Source organism: Tinamus guttatus, unplaced genomic scaffold (assembly GCF_059628265.1).
Source record: "Tinamus guttatus ecotype Peru unplaced genomic scaffold, ASM5962826v1 Tinamus_guttatus_pri_ptg000314l, whole genome shotgun sequence".
NCBI lineage: Eukaryota > Metazoa > Chordata > Aves > Tinamiformes > Tinamidae > Tinamus > Tinamus guttatus.
The window spans coordinates 11,663,281-11,680,394 of NW_028288848.1; the positions used below are offsets into that span (position 1 = coordinate 11,663,281).

The window sequence follows — 17,114 nt, forward strand, 5'->3', positions numbered from 1 at the left end:
CTGACTTTTTATTAGTACTTGTGAGGATCTGCAGCCAGAGCTTTAAAGTAGGAAGAAGTTCAAAACAAAGTGCCTCTGAGCGATAGCTTGGGTCGTTCCATTTCTCTGCTTTTAATTCCTGAGATTTTAGGTAGGAAACTCTTCCCGAAATGAGGCTCTTAACGCATGCTATCATGTCACATAATATCATGTAAATATTATTGCAAAATAGGGGTGCGGAGCCCCATTGGATCAGTGTGTGTGTGTTAAAGGGTTAAGCCTTGGGCAGCAGATGTGCCCAGGTAAAGTCTTTTGCTCCTCTGCCAGTGAGAAGAGAGAATAAAAATCACCTGTCTAAGCCCTTGGGATAGATCAGGTGGCAATTTCTTCCCTGTGATGGTGGCCATGGGAGAGGACGGGTTTAGTACTCGCAATCTTGAGGACTGAATGCAGCTGTGAGGTGAGGGGTGCAGCCAGCAGAAGGCTACACAAGCTGTGAGATCACCTCCCTCTGCTCACTCTGTTCATTGGAGTGGGGGAGAAAGACACATGAAACTCAAGTCAATTTACCAAGGTATTTTTCTCTTCCGTCTGAGTTGAAAGAGGAACCAGTGTGGCACACTGCTACTCTATGCTCACAAGGGCAGTTTGGGCTCCTTGAGCTCTTGGCAGTGGGTGGGGATGCTCCTTCTGCCTCAATTAATAGTAAATGGTGCTTTTGTATTTGCAAATGGGTCTTAGTTTTGCCCGTATAATTTACATAGCTGTTTCATTTTGTGGAAAATAGCTATACCGCAGCAGGGAAGCAAGGGTAAAATAATTTGCCGTGCTAAATACGGAAGAGCGCGGTAAACAGAAGGATGGGAGGTGCCAGCTTTTACATTTCCGGAGTGAGAGGAGTTAGGTGAGAGTAACGGAGACCTGGTGGCAGCAGGGGGGTGAGGAAGGGCAGGAAGAGCAGGGTTGGAAGCCCTGGTACAGGGAAGCAGGGCTGAGCTGCAGCAGGTGCTGCAGGAGGGAGGCAGCTCTGCCTCTCACAGGACGAAGCAACCTCAAGAGGATCTAGGGTAAAAGAGAAGAAAGAAGCGGACAGGGTGAGACTACCAAGGGCAATTCAGGCAAGGGCAGAGTCCAGAGGTAGAGCAACACGTACCTGTACCACCGCAGGAGGCAATAGCAGTTTTCCTGTCTCCCGGTAATTTCCATGCCTCTGCCTTTCTCTTTGCTTTCCCAAAGTCAGGCTCTGGTGGGAAGTGCAGAGCTGCAGCTGGCAGTGGCTCAGGAGAAGAAAAGTCCTGCAGCACTTGTCATTTTTGACTTTTTTTTTTTTTTTTTTTAAGTGCCTACGTAGTGGTTCTAGTTGAGTTGGGTGCATTTTGAAAGGCAGGATTCCCATTATCCCATACAGAAGGACTGGTCTGCTAAAAGAACAACACTTCATTTATCAAATAATCATATGGTTTGTGTTGGCAGATGCTGTGTTTGCCTTGACCTTTCGTTAAGCGCAAAGACTAATGCCCTTGCAAGGGAGAGGGAGAGCGTGTTTGGGGCTGTAATTACGAGATGAGAATGTACTGGAGAAAAATCTCTGAACACCTTTATTGGGTAATGATGGAACCATAATAGAGGCTTGGCCTTTTCACTGCCACATTAATGCTGATTTGTGAATGGTCTGAAAGATCCCAAGACGAATGTTTTGATAATGGATATGGTGTGAACAAGGAGCTTCTGTTTGTTTTGCCTTTTAATTAATTCATATCTGTTTAACATTTCTGTCCCTCCTGTGGCTACAGTCATTACTGTTAAAATCCACCTGTTCCAGCAGCTCCCTTCTTTTCTCCCCTCTCCCCTTCTTTTCTTCCTTTTATTGTCTTAGTGACTGAGAATAATACAGCGTATTTATGTATCACAGCATATTTGTGTATCACACTACAGGAACTACCAGCAGATAGAGGATCTATTTAATAGCTTCCACTGCTTTTTCCTTAACAATAGATGTTTTTATCATTTTATTTATAAAAGAGAATGAAACAGCCCAGCTAGAAGTCATGGCTGTATTACTTAGAAGTGTTTTTGTTGCCATTTAATGATGAAATAAAAGAACTTCAGGGTGCTTTGCAGAGCAGGCAAGAGAGCACTATAGTTTCTTTTTGCTGGGATGCCTCTCAGGCAGTCACAGTGAATTGCAGGTTGCTGCTTTTAAAGTCATAGATCATGGCTCCATAGTCATATGTTCCAACCCATAGAGTTGGAGCAGTTGTTTCAAAAAAAGTGTCTCATTCAGTAAATTTAGCACAAGAAGACAGCCTAAGACAGTGCCAGCTTGTGACTCAGAGCCTAAGGCAAAGTTACCTGGGTGATGACACCGCTTCCTAGTTTACAGGCCGGCCAAAATGAAATATTTGTTTGTGTGTGTGTTTGCAAATCCATCTTGGAGCCGATAGTGTCTCTTGGGTCAGTTGCAATTCCTTGATACTCTGTATTCCTTAAATGATTTTTTTTTTAAGAACACTTCTTTTTGTTTAAAAATGACTCCTCAATAGCAAAATCAACTGTGCACCATCATATACTGCTTGAAACCTCTGATAGGTATGTTTCCAGTAATAGATCAATAACGATGATATGACATCTGTCTCTCAGATGACCACAGTATCCATCAGATAAAATCAGGATCCTGGGAGCAGAGCAGCAAGACTGGCTTCTGTGGGGTGGATAAGAGAGCGATTGCTCTGCAAATGCAGCTCTTGTGCTCCAGGCTGTTCGTGCTTACTGCATTTCAGCTCATCCTTTTCAACACAAGTGTCTGCGTATGTTCAGTCACGCTCCTTCTCAGGCGTCGTTGTCAGCTGGAGAGCAGTGTTAGGGCATCATTTGGTTAAGAAGAACAATCTCTGCTGTGTTTAGTTTTGTGTTTAGGTCACCCTGGAGCTCTGAAATCTTAGGCTGGGTTTGAGAGCGTCACTGACCTGGGCTGTATGTCCTGCTTCAGACAGGCCTCTCGGTTACCGGTCTTGCTCTTTGTTACCATTTTCCCTTGTCCCCCATAGGTTTGCTTTGCTTATCTCCCACGTAGCCCGGTAAGGCCGAGCAAGCGCAGCCCCCTTCCAGCTCACACCTGTGTGGGGACAAATCTCTGTGCTCACCAGCCTGTGTTGGTTGTCTTTCGTCACAGCTTGAGAACATGTCCCTAGACACCTCTTCTTTTTTTTTTTCTTCTCTTGCCTGCTGTATCTTCAGTGAACTTGTTTTCTGTTGCTATAGTTACACTATTTCTGATGAAATTCAGCTAGTTCCATCCCTTACAGTTGGAGCTGATGCCAGTTTTGGCAGCAGCCCAGGCGGATGTTAGTCTTTACATGCATGTCCTGCCTCTATTCTTCGAATTATTTTAGCGGTTTGTTTTGGTTCCAAGAATACTGATATCAAGTAATAGAAACTTGTTGGCCTCTCTGTAATCAAACAGAGCCTTGCGCTATGCAAACCTGACACTGGAGTCAGTGGTTAACTTGGATCACAGTTATCCAGACATTAAATTGATCCTTGCTGATTTTTAATTGTGTTACCTCTCTTTGTTCTTCTGACGGAACATTTTACTGTCTTCTTAGTATGCAAACTCCTACATATAGAGCAGTTAGGACCCTGTATGTCCCAAATTTTAAGGAAGGAAGTACTGTTCATATCTATTAGCCAAGGAAATGCCCATCATTGTGCTGTGAGGCAACCAGTGTTGTTGCTCCACTCCTTGCTAAATGTGTCCCCTGCTCCTTCCCTGGCATGGTCATGTTGCAGCGGTTAGCCGTGATCAGGGAGGCTAAGGAGAGAAGAACTCGCCTCGTGTCTCCCTGGTTTGGTGATGTTGTGACATGGCCCAGGTTTGAGCAGTCTGGGGAGAGAAGCACTGCTGGTAAGGAAGAGCCTGCCTGCTTTTGAAAGCCCATGATGAAGCCTTTGTCCTGCTTCTCTTTCTCAGCATAGACCTTGGAGCTGCTCTAGAAATGGGTTGCAGGAATAAACGTCTCAAAAGATCCCAGGGATCCCAAAGCGTTGGTTGTGCCTCTGTGCACCCTGGCCCGTGAGCTGTCTGTGTGTGGTCTTCAGTCATTAAAGGTCACTTGGGTCATAGTGAATCACAGCCAGCAGGCCTAAAACCCGTGTGCATTATGCAATAATTGCAGTTGTCTTTTTTTACATCCCTGCTTGGTACCTACGGGGGGGACTTCTGTTCCCAAGCTCCACTGGATCCAGCAGCACCGGTGAGAGCTGGAGGGTGCTGTCCGTGCGTCTCTAAGTGATTTCCCTTTGGAGAATAGACAGGTGAAGGTGAGATGGTTTGGGTCCTGAAACGTCAGATGAAAGAGTGCACTTCAAGGAAGTCTTACCCAGTAAAGAGCTCATACAAGAATGTAGTAAAATTGTTCTGATCTTTTTTTCTAACTCAAATCTTTTCACGTCCAAACTCCACAAACTTAGAGGAATGTAGATACTGATCTGTAACCAAACGTCATGACTTGCGCTGTCTCTACTATTTGCCTAAAAGAGTTTCTTGTTGGTTTTTATACAAAAAAGCAAAGAAAATGCCTTTACAGGTAGATTCCTGTTTTCTCACCAGTGGAATGATCACGTTCAAGTACAGTTAGCATAAACGGTTAGTGTTCAGAAAGCAGAAACCCATATGAGATGAAATATGAGGGTGAAACCTACGCTGTATTTTGATAGGAGGCCGTAAGATTGTCATCCTTATCAGTCAGGCCTTGCACTGTGAAAGGTGAGTTATGGCAACAGTCGTCACTGATTCAGTTTTAAAAATTGCAACTTCTGCAATTCTTATGTCGTGTTTCCAGTTTAATTCAGAGTTCTGTGGTAAATGGAAATTTCCTTAGTAACTCTGTTTTGTCTCATGAAATGACATGGATGTGGTTACTTGGCCTTGTTTCCTCACATCACTGGGATACTTTTGTTTTAACTAAGAATTTACAGCTTAAGTGACTGGATGATTGCGTTTTCCTGTAGGGCAGGGCCAAGAAATAGCCTTTTCAAAATAGCTGACATCCAAGGAAAGGGCTTTGCAGCATCAATAGAAGAGGTCATTATTTTAGTATTTACTTTGTATTTATCTTACCTCTTTGATTTTCTATACAATAATTTCATGTTAAACCAAACAGATCAGTGATTTTTGCAGAATTCAGGTTGGTGTAAATGAAGCAACATGCTTTAAAACCACAGTTGTAACACTTTCTCCATGATGTTTTATTTCTGATATCAGCTTTAAAATACCACAACTGTGATCTGTTGCTGCATTGATCCCGTTCTTTTTTTTCAGAATGAAAAGGCTTTGGGGCATTCTGTGAGCCGTTCTAGTAACATCTCAAAGGTATGTTCCTCAGCACAACTCTGTCTTTGATAAATTTGGGAGTACTGGGATTTCTTTCATTTTAAAATTGAAATGATATGTATGACAATGTGACTGGCAGAAAATGCTGCTTATGAGTATCTCTAATTGATAGTCACTCTGTTGAAACTTTAGAATTCCGTTATTTTGCAGACCCTCTTTGTGGACAAATCTAATTTATCCCAGAGCATAGGTCTTCTCTTTTGCGCCTTCAACCTCCTTAGCTTGGAAAGGGCAAGATCAGTAACAGGTGCCTGAGATCTTACTGGGGGCGGGGGTGGGGGAAGACCCTCCAAAAACATTATTAGTCACGTAAGTTTGCTTATTCTGTAAGCTATATTTATATATCCCATAATATGCTTTGGGTATATGGTTAGATGTAAGGGACATGATGGTCCATCCAGTCTAGTCATACTGGAATATAACGGGTAGGCACATTAAAACACAATTACTTTGTTATGTGGTCAGCGAAAAAAGAAGTTGTCTTCTCTATCCAAGATAACTTGTTGTGTGTAGTGCATGCCCTACTCTCACTTCTGCTTACCAAATAAGAATATTTTAAATTAGCTGGAAGCATAATTGCTTTCTGCTTACAAAACTGCAATCGCTTAAAGCTTTAACATTAGCAATGCTGTGCTGCTCCTCATCACAGTTGGTGTTATTGGTACTCGTGACTTTTGATGAGAAACTGAATTGTTATGGCCGTGCTAGGCCTCAACCACTTCTGTTTTGGGTGTCTAGGCATGACTTGTATGTACTTTTCTGCAGCAAAGGAAACGGTAACTTCACTAAATTTGTAGTTCAACCAGTTCAACATAAAAGATATTGGTTCCTAACAGGAGCTTCTTGGAAATGTTACTGTACTTAATGTTTCTCTTCTGGCCCGGTATCTGATCGAACACCTCTGGTCTTCTAACCAGAGCAAGAAATGGAAGTTTCTCAGTGAAATCAGCCATCTCATTCCTCTGAATGTCGGCTGAGCATCCAGACAACCTGGTGCTAAGCTGCTACAATAGCCTTTGCGGTCTGCAGTTAGGATGGCTTTCAAAGTATTATAGGACATATGAAAAATGGTTCTGGTAGCAAAATACTGGGTGAAAGTATAAGTATGTGGAAATCTTTTCATTAGCTTTGAGGTTTAAAAGGGAAGTTTATTTTATTTTTATTTATTTAGAAGAATACACCAACCTGGCCAATAATGGAGGGCCAGTACATGTAAAGAAAAAAAAACTATCAGTATGCTTGGCTGTCTATATGGCCCTTTTAGCATCCTTCAAGCTTTTTGACACTACAGTATTTTAAGAGCAGCTATTTAACAAAATTTAATCATTTGTATGTGTTCAGAATAATAATCACACTTCTTGCAAATGACTGTTCCAGCTATTCCTTTTACACTCAACTCTAGATTCCTGCTACAAACGCTTGGCATCGAGTCTTGATTCAAAGTCCTTTCTGGCGATGCCATGTCATTATAAACCTGCTGTGAGTAATGCTGAGCATCTTTCCACTGCCCTCGGTTGTAAAATGCAATAGGTGTGGGAAGGACTGAGTCAGATCTCAGCTTCTAGCCAAGAGAGGATGCTGCATTACTCAGTGTGGCTAAGGAAAGGATTCAGTGCCCTAGGGCTAAAAGTGATCAAGGAGTAAGGCACACAGATGGTACCACTCAAAATGAGATCAGCTGGTAGGGGTAGCAGGACCCAACTGAACATAGACCCCAAGTGTTGGGGCCAGGTGGAGCCATCCCTTGGGAGGAAGGGGCGGAAAGGTCCCCCAAGAGGCAGATGCTGAGAGAGGCGGAGGAGGTGTGTGGCAAGGCCAAGGGAAGAAAAATAAAAAGAAGAACCTGAACATTTGCCTGGGGACAGAGGCCAGAAGCAGCGGAACGGGGAGTAGGGGATGAGATGTAGGAGCATCTTCATATGGTGCTATTAGGTTTTGTGCAGTCTGTTACGCACTGGGGGATATGGCTTTCCTCCAGACCTGCCTTCGCTTTTTGGTGTGTATATTTCAAACATTCCTTTTAAATCTGTTCCACAAGAAGTGTTTGAATTTCTGGAATCTTTCCCATATTTGTTTTGAAATAGAAAAATAGACAGCGTTGCAGCCAAGTTGAATTGATTTAGTCATGGGACTCAGATTCCAAACTTGCACTGCTCGAGAGCACTGACACTGATTGAAAGGCTCCTGATTTGCACAGATGTATACAGGGCATAGCTCAGCTGAACCAGCATTTTTGCTGAGAAGTCACAGAGGTTTATTAGTGCCTTAGTGGTACAAGCCACGCAGGGATATAATTAAGCGTAACAGAAGCCTCAACTTCTAAATATAAATAGATTTGACCCTAAAACACCCAGACACTGAGAGTAGATAAAAAAGGGATTTCCACGGCAATGGTAATTCATGTCCTCTGCTCTTGAATAAAGGAATTCTGCTAATGAGCAGATTAAATGAGGTCACTAACAAGGTTGGTCTGCAAGCAGTTATCCCTTAATTAGTAGTATTGTTTTTCTTTAAAGTGTCTGGGTGACCCTCACACTGATGATGTTATGTATGGAAATATCTTCAGGTCATCTGTGTACCATTCCTGTCATCTTACTGCTCTGGGGAGATGATTTCAACCTAGCAAGGAAGTCTTGTTTTCGTAGCCTTCTAAGGGGTAAGCTTTGAAAATGCAAATACTGGGATCAGAGCAAAGGAATCAAAAGTGCAGTCTTTAAAAAATGTAAATGCTTTGTCTTTTCTGAAGGCCGTACAGCTTTATCTTTTGAGCAGAAGCACACTGTCAAGTATTAAATTATTCTTGGGCTGAATGGCAACCAGTGCAGATGCAAAGTGGTAGCCTAAGCTTGCTATGAAATTTAAAATCCATTTAGGCTGTTCATCAGCTTGGAACAGATTTAGAAAAGCATATGAATACACACATCCACGGTTGCCTAAAGCTTTGAAGGATTCAGTGAGCATCCATCCATGGAAAAGCAGACCAGGTTTTTCAATCACTGAGCTTAGTTGTCCTGTAGCATATCAGATGACCAAGGTTTACTGCAAAGAACTGCGCTCAGAGGTGGCTTTTTCGGGGATGTGAGCTTATTTGGGGGAAAGGGGAGTGGAGTGGAGAAGTTACTTACACAAACAAACAAAAGCTGCTTCTACTGAGCTACTGGGAGTGGAAAAGACAGAAACAATTATATCATGTGAAGGTTAAGGTATGTTCTCTTCCCACCTAAAAAGCATGGAAACTTATGCTTGGACACAGTGCTATAATGTCGTTGTATAGAATATAACAATCTCCCTGTTCTCTGGTGCTCCTCCTTGCTACTGGCATCTCCTTATTAGTATCATCCCTTCCTATAGGTATGAAGGGCACCTCTTGAAGAAGCAATCCTGAAGAAGTTTTGAGTAGGTGCACTCAGCATGACCGGTTATCCTTGTTGCTGCACTGTAGACTGTGTGTGCTGCTTCGGTTTATGGTCTCTTTTGGCACACATGCAGTGAAAGGGCAACGTCTTCTCCAGAGCTAAGTGCTGGAGACTTTATAGCTGGAGTGTACTTGAGCAAGAGCACTCCAACGGTGTCTTGCAGAAAGCATGAAAATGCAAACGCGTTGCGTCCTCATGAAGGTATCGGCTGGGCTGGCAGCTCTAGCTGGAGTCAAACAGTTACTTGTTCTGCAGTGGCTCCAGGGAATAGCTGGGTGCCTCTTGTGGGTTTTCTCAAGATCTCCCTGCCTGCCTTCAAGCTAGACTTCTCAGCAGAGCAAACACTGCCGAAGAGATGGAGTTGGGACTCACCCCGTACAAGGGAAGGGAAGTGGAAGGGGCCGGGGTTTTACTGAGAGAGAGAGGCCTGGGAGTGTGGTTGCTTGCTTCTGCTGTTTCCCTTTTAATAGAGGAAAAGGAAATAAAAGAACCATAGCTACCACATCTGCACAGAGCTGAGAGCTACTTGTTTCAAAACAAAGGCTATATCTCAACGCACAGGTAATGGCTCATTGCATTTTGCTTGGCAAATGTGTAAGAAGTGACAGCCCCTTGTTGAAGAATAATATTCTGGTTCCTTGGGTCTCTTGGTAGAGCAGCCCCTGGCGTCCTTTCACCGTCCGGAGGCAGGAGCGCCATGTTCCACAGGTTCCCGAGGAATGCCCTGCGGTGGCACTCGGTGTCCCTTGTCACCACCGACTCACCTGGTCTCCTTGCTTGGACTCACAGCCTCTGTACCTAGGTCCTGCCAGAGGACTGAGAGGGACAGGAGGGTGAGCAGCAGAGAGGCCTCTTGGTGCCTCAGGTGTGTGCTATGCACAGTGAGGATCTGCCTAGCATGTGTCTAGAGGCAGCCTTGCCTTTCTGGTACATGTTTAAATAGGATATGTGTGAGGATGATAAAAGGAATTGTTTTAAAATAAAGAGCCCAATAACCATTTCTCTGCTTCTATGCCTTACCAGTGTGTTTCCATTGCATCCATCAGTGTGATGTGTTGGTACCAAGAGAGATAAATCTGATAGAAATCAAATGCCCACTGGCCCTTTGCAGATCATAGAGCTGTGTTCTCAGTGCTCAAAAAGCATCGCACTGAGGGGTTTGAGGGGATGAGGGATTAAAGGCAGTGGGCCTGGATCACTGATCAGTGTACAGAGAGCCCTGGGGCAGTGATGGGAAATGTCTGCTCTTATCCAAGGCCTGCTGTAATTCTCTCCATCTCGGTCATCCCCATGAGGAGGAGCTGGTGGTAGCTGGGATTAGCTCGATGGAGTGGACTGTCACTGTGCTCATTCTGCCCTTACAGGGAAGGGAGGCAGTCAGAAATTCCTGCAATGGTCTGGTGACATTTGGGACATCTTTTAGACCAGTTGAATTTTTGACAGCAGGTGCAGCTATTTTTGCTGTAGTTATTGCTCTATCTTTTTTAAAGCCAAGTTTTGAAATAAGTTCATCACAGTGAACATAGAGGCAGACCCATAATCAAAACACCAGGTTGAAATTAAAGTTGTGTAGTGCTTGGCTCCTTGCTCTATTCTTATCTCTGTGTTTGCCTGAAGCTCCTTGTGCCGCAAGTGCCAAGTAAAAAGCTTAGAACTGCTTCTTTTCTCTAACTCCTTATCTGCCTTATCATCAGCTGTAAGCCCAAAGGAGAGATACGCTCTATTATTAAACTTGTATAATGCTTAGCATGCTAATTCTAAGGTCCATAGTTGAGACTTCTAAGTGTTTTTGTAGCACAAGTAATAGGGCAGCAGTGTTGGTTCTAAATCATGTGGCACCTACAAATGACGAGCTTTGCAGTTTTGGGGAAAACCTATTTGTTTCCCTGCCATCAGACATTTTTAATCAATGGAGGAATTTTTTGGGAGCTGAGCTGTTTTTAACTTCCTATCTTCAGTGGGTAATTTAGTAAAGTTGTTAGAAATGTGACAGAAAATGAGGTATAATTGCTGGTAGTGAAGTGTAGCCCAAGGAGAGATGACAGGAACTAAATACAGAAGTGCCTTCTCAGAGGAGCGGGTTATTTTGGGATCTACCCGAGCCATTCACATATTCAGCACTGCTCACTGCAAAGATCACTTTGTTTCCTTTTTGCTTTTGCTTTTTGATGGGCAGCATGTAGCCACAGGCAGGTATTTTTTTCTTTTTTTAATTAAAAAGGCCTGATTTCAGTCAGCAGGAGAAGGAGCAGTGAGCGCAGAGGGAGCTGCAGGTTTCCAGCGCTTGCCACCTTCAGGAACACTGCGCTGAGCTAAATGCCAGCGTGGCGGAGCGCGCGGCGACCTCGCGGAGCTGCCTTAGATTGGAATGTCGATATTCACAGCTAACTGCCTATTGACCTTTATTCTGAGCTATTTTAGACAGCCAGTGTGGGTGTACTGGGCAGCTCGCTAGCATGTAATTCGCAAGGCTCGTTGGGGGCGATGATGCTCAGAGCAAGGACGTGGAAGTCTGTCGTTCAGCATGTGATTCTGGGTTTAGAAGGGTAAATGTTGGGCTTGTTAAAGTTCAGGATGCCTATTAAGCATATCAGAAGGCTCAAGTAATGAGTGTTTTAACCTGACTGCTGTCCCCACCATAAGTAACCTGCCCCCTGCAGCTGAGGGGCTGGTGGGGATGGTGCGAGGCAGCTGCAGTTCAGGGAAGAGCAAGCGCTCTTTAGAGCTGTGCCCCTGCGTGAGGGGAAAGGCTGTGCCCCGTGCTGGTGCCTCTCTGATGCATTTGTCCATCCTGTCACCTCCTCTTTGCTCTGTTCTCTCCCAGCCTGCCAATGTTTCCTCCCTGCTGTTGCACCTCTCTGCCCTATAGAGGCTGTGTCTTGAGTCAGCGAATATATCTGAGCTCTAATGACTGGCCAGTGTCCTCTGCCCGCTGCTTTTGCCTAGGAAAGGCAAAAATGACATCTCGGGCTCTGGGGTTATGTTTGTTTTTTGGTTGTGTTTGCATTATTTGGAGCAAAAGAAGGCCTCATGTCGAAGCAGGAAGACACTGAGAGAGGAACATGAAATGTGCTTTATGTGGCCTTGCAAGCTGTCTGGAGCAGTGCTGGCATCTAGAGACTGGTGTTTGACAGTGGCACCATGGCAGTAATGGCTGTACTCTCACTTCCATTTGCACTCTGCTGAGCTTTACAGGAATTCTGATGGTGTTTATGTTGTATATATATTCTTTGTTGCATTGGCCTAGATTTTTAGCTTCTAATATTAAATGTTCTTCTTGTCTCTCACTGGCAAATGAGAAGAATTAATAGTAGAGCAGTGGGAAAAATCACAGTGCTTGGCTCCAGTTTGATGTGAGAAAGAGAAAGGTGTTTTTAAAATGCAAATCAAATTTCATATTCTCTTGCTTGTCCTGGCCTTTTGATTTCCCAAGCATCATATCTTTGTCACTCCTTCTTGGTGCCAGGGAGCTGGATTAAGAAATGGATATCTTGGGTTTGGAAGGGAAATTTTGCGTCACTGATTCTAGTAATCTGCTATGAGATTGTCTGTATGTGCTGTTTTCAGAGTATTTTATCCCTAAAGTGAAAAAGAAAAGCATGCAGATTCTTTATATGCAGGATACCTTCTGTGCCGTGATCCTAGCAGAAAGCCTGAGGCAGTTGATTTGTGACTTCAGTTCCAACAGTATATGGCTCTGTTTCCATGTTAGAATGCAACATGCTGGATCAATATTTTGTTTTTAGAAGATTGCTAAATATGTCTTTTTAAATAATTCATTACTTAAGTCTTATTAATCTTTATTTGCATAATTATAGCAGTTCCACATGTCAGGTCTTTCACTAACTTGTCTTTCTTTAAAAAAGAATAATTACTGTGCAAACTCTTTTTGAAAGAGAGGGTTTAAAGTCAGGTTTGAGCCTACTTTCAGGAAAGACTGAGAATAAAATTAAAAAATTGCAGAAGATAGTTGACTTTACCTCACCATATGATCAGCATCCTGTATGTAAGGAACATAGTTGCATTATCTATTCTCTTCTTTTTGTCTTATACATAGCTGGGTAGGATTGGAAACAGCTTAAGATCTTGCTACCGATGCAGAGATGTGTGTTTGGGTCTTGCAGGCCCAGTTGTAGATGGAAACCTGGTTATTTGGTGTGGGGGAACCGAGTCATCCACGTGGGAGGCCGGAACATTGCTCCCCTCAGTTCTGTTGGCTGCAGAAAATGAACCTTAACAGCTGAGTCATGTTATACTGAAGGCACTTGCATTTTTGTTTATAAAGTAGCATTCATCTAGCATATCTGTCTTCACTCACAAAAAGTATATTGTGTGGCAAGGGACCTTGCTTTTGCTAGCAATTTGCTAAAGCCTGCAGCAGTCTTGTTAAAATAATACCACAGAGGCCTTTGCTGGATTAAATATGGAATCGGTTAGACCTGAGCTGGGTGCTGCGTGTGCCCGTGCTGTGAGCAGGGATCCGCGAGCCCGCGGCGGCTCCGCTATCTCCGCAGCCGGAGCGCAGGGCTGAGCACACGGAGCTCCTGTGGCCCCCGGTGCTCTCCTGGTCTGCGCAGGGCCTGCCCAGCCCCGGGTCCGTGCCAGCCCGGCGGGCTGTGCGCAGCAAAGCAGCGTGTCGGCAGTTCCATGCTGTGCTGACCACGCTGTTCATTTGTGGGGTTCAAGCTCTGCTTTGCAAATCAAAAGAGCTAGAGACCTTTGCTTGAATTTAGAAATGCGGGCTGTGTTTCGCAGCAGTGGACAAACTGCACAGCGTGTTCAACATCTGTGGAGGATGGGAGAGCCAGTGTAAAGATGTCATCAAAACAGGTCGCCTTCTCTAAAGCCTTGAGGAAGGGTGGGGGATTTCCATGAATGATCCTGATTCAGGACATAGTGGCAGAAAATACCTTTAGTAGTAGGCCATCTACTTTCAGCTGAAGTAGGACTCTTGCTTGAGCAACACTCAGGTATCAAACATGCCAAAAGTTCATATTTTTTGCGAGGGAGTAGAGAGGTGGGAAGGGGAGGGAAGGTAGGAATAGGTTAGTTCAACTGAATTCTGGATTCTTCAGCTCTTTTTCTTCTCACTGTGGTCGTGTCAGGTCTTGTAAGTGGGTTTGCTGCCACAGCTTTTCTGCAAGTAGGTGGAAGACCTTGTCAGAATAAGAGCAGGATGAAAGGCCTCCAAGTACCAGGAGTACTTCAGGGAATGGTCTGGCTTGGCAGATGGTGCTCGTGTGCATATGCTAGTATTGAAACTAAGTCCCTAAACAGTGTCTGAGTTGCTGAAGGTTCTGTGTTATGAAAAACAAGTCTCCAAACTCTTATCATTATAAATGGAGGGATTAGCTATTATGCAGTAGCTAGATTCCAACTAGCCTGTACACACACCTCCATCTAATTACTCTAATTACTGCACCACTGCTCATTTCCTCAGCTATTGTTCTGGGCAATATTTGACAGCTGGCAAGTTCCGCTCCAGAGATGGCTGCATTTCACCTTGGGGGAAAGTGTTTGTATTCCAGTTACTGTTTTTTCCAGGGATGAGGTAGTGTGACCTCCCTTTCTAGTGCATGGCAATAACGCCTGCCTTTCTTGCAGTTAGACCTTGGGTGTCAGATGTAGTGTGATAGCGGACTCCATATGCTGTGTTTAACCCTGAAGTTAACTGCAGTGCCTGCCCAAACTCTTTCTACCAATGACTTGCTTTTTTGTTTTGTTTTTGTTTGTTTGTTTTTGTTTACTGCAGGCTGGTAGTCCAACCTCTGTCTCTGCTCCTCATAGTTTCTCTCGGACTTCTGTTACTCCATCCAATCAGGACATCTGCAGGTAAAGTGTGTTGTTTCCATGACTATGTTGAGGCTCATGCAAGATTCGAACTAAGAAAAATCGAAACTGAAAAGCCTGTGTGCTGGGAAGTAAGCAATGGGGGGTTCTGATTAGAAACGTCCCATGTGTTTGACTTAACCTCTGTCTAACGCTGCTTCCTTGAGCCTCACTCACCATTTGGCCTGCTATGTTTGCCATTCCCACACTAGCTGTAACTCCCATTTCTTCACTTTTAATTATATGTGTTCTCTTATTGTAATTGTTTTTACTTTCTGTGCTTTTATTCCACTGTTCTGCATGCAGTTCCAGTGCAGTGTTTTCTGAATGTTGTCATCACAGTCCAGTGCAGTCTGCTGTTGTCTTGAAAACTCCTCACTGCCAGAGCAATCTGACACAAGGGGTCACTGTGACAGTAATCTGTCAGGACACGTTACATGCAGCAAAGAAAAACTCCCGTGGGCAGGATTGGGCCCAGGCACTCAGGTCTGCTCAGAATGCAAAGCCCACCCGCACTCTGAAATTCTCTAAGTCCCTCAATGACGTGGACCAGAAGGCCCAGAGCACCAGTGAGTGCTTTGACTATGTGGAGCGAACATGCTCAGAAGGCAAATTGACCCCAACTCAAGAGCAGTGCTTAAGGATTAACAAATTTCATCTTAAAGAAAGGAAACCGCTGAATCTCAGGCGTCTTTCTTTTAGCAATTCTAAACATTCTTACATCCCTTCCCTTTCCAACTACTCGAATGCATCGGGAGGAGCAGAGAACTACAGCACAGTACACATCCCCTTGCTGGAGGACAAGGTCGACCATGACACCTCAAGGAGCAAAAAACTGCTGCGCTACCTTTTTTCCTTCTCCCACACTTCCAGCGCCAGCAGCCTGCATAAGTTCCTCGAACTGGAGAGCTATTCCAGTCACTTCCAAGCTGAGAAATCCTCCAGCGTGCTGGTGGAGAGCACAGACTTCTGCTCTGATGATATGGGAGATGACGACGTCTTTGAGGACAGCACCTCAGTGAAACTGAACACAAAAGAGCAGCGGGCACCACTCTGTTCCGTTGAGAAGGACAGTGATCTTGACTGTCCTTCCCCCCTCTCAGAAAAATATCCCCCTCTCTCCCCTGTGTCTACTTCGGGGGATACCTGCAGGTTGGTTTATTGGAGAACTGCCTACTGTTGAGCTCTCCCATGTGTGGTGGTGACCATTCTGCTTTCTCTGCCGTCGTGCTCTTTCTCTCTCTTTTCTTTTTTACCTTGCTTTAGTATGTGCGGTTTGAAGTGTGCAGCCTTCCCTCCCCTCTTTCTCACATCCCTCTAATGCACTTAACAAGTCCACTAAGCAAAAAAATTTCCTTTGGAATCAAATTCAGTTGCAACTTGTTTTAGGTTTGGGGTCGTGAGGTGGTATTGGTGCTCAAACTGGGGATATAATGAGAGAATCCAGCTATACATATTAAAGGTCGAGATGAACTTTTCTTAGCTTTTAATAAGCAATGTGTTTCCCCAGAGTCATTGAGAGTTTTTACTGGCTTGGATTAAGGGTGGGGAGTAATAAGGAAGAGAGTTTGTTGAGTAATAAGGAAGGAATAAGGTTTGTTGAGTATTGATTTTGAGATATGGTCAATATGGTTTTGGTTTTTGATGCTTTTATCCCAGTTCACAACTGTTTTGTGTACAAAAGGCTTTCTGGATGCATGAAAGGGGGATTTGAGTGTTGAGTGTTAGTGACTGGCTTGTGTGATGTCTGTAGCGTGAGGTCCAAAAAGGATGTGTGTCCTCCTTCCAGCCACAGAAGATTAATCGTGCCCAGAGATGGTAGGAACAGGCAGTTCTGGATTGTCTTCAGGGTGAGTTTTTGGAAAACCTGCCCCATCCCAGCTCCAAAATGTAGCTGAGGAGCCAGAAACAGCAAGTGCAGGAGGAATTATCACACCCCTCTAGGTAGCGTGTTTCTATCCTAAACTTTTCCTCCCTGCTGTTGCTTTCTGAAACTGGCTTTCTTACTACCTGCCAATATTATTTTATTTCTGTCCTCAGCCAAATCTTGTTTCTTACTGGCTTGTCATTGACAATGTGCTCTTGTAATCCTCCCCCTCCTTCATTTCCATTTACCAGCTATCAACAGGGTTGCAAGAGGCAAGATGCTCCACATCAGTAAGGGATTTCAGTAATAGACAGGGATGGCAGCATGCCAGGATATAGTTCATACATGCTTAGTAACTTATACTCATTCCCCTAGCTCCTTACTATCCCCTTTCAATTCGTGATCTCTAGGGTTACCTTTTCCACGCAGTTAGAAGGACTTAAAGATGTTTGATGCAAACCAAATGCATATAAATTGAGAATGGAAATACCACCACCTGGTAGTAACACCCTATCAGGCATCCCCCCTGTCTACCAAGTAGGCAGTGAGGGAAATGGGGAATTTTGCAGGCCTGATGCTTCCTTGGCAGCTCTTGAGAAGTGAGAATTGGAGAGCAAAACAGTCCATTCAG

The 17,114-nt window shown here is 44.3% G+C and overlaps 1 protein-coding gene across 4 annotated transcripts in view; it reads left to right on the plus strand.

Moving 5' to 3' along the window:
• The window catches only part of MARCHF8 (membrane associated ring-CH-type finger 8), a 77,489-nt gene that overhangs the window by 53,422 nt on the left and 6,953 nt on the right, over positions 1-17,114 (plus strand). For 2 of the 4 annotated variants that reach the window (XM_088528773.1, XM_088528770.1), the window contains 3 exons: positions 5,300-5,350; positions 14,540-14,619; positions 14,923-15,768. In XM_088528773.1, the coding sequence (XP_088384899.1) occupies positions 5,300-5,350; positions 14,540-14,619; positions 14,923-15,768 (977 nt within the window). The remainder of the gene's footprint in view (positions 1-5,299; positions 5,351-14,539; positions 14,620-14,922; positions 15,769-17,114) is intronic. The other 2 variants (XM_088528772.1, XM_088528771.1) reach the window with 2 other exon arrangements.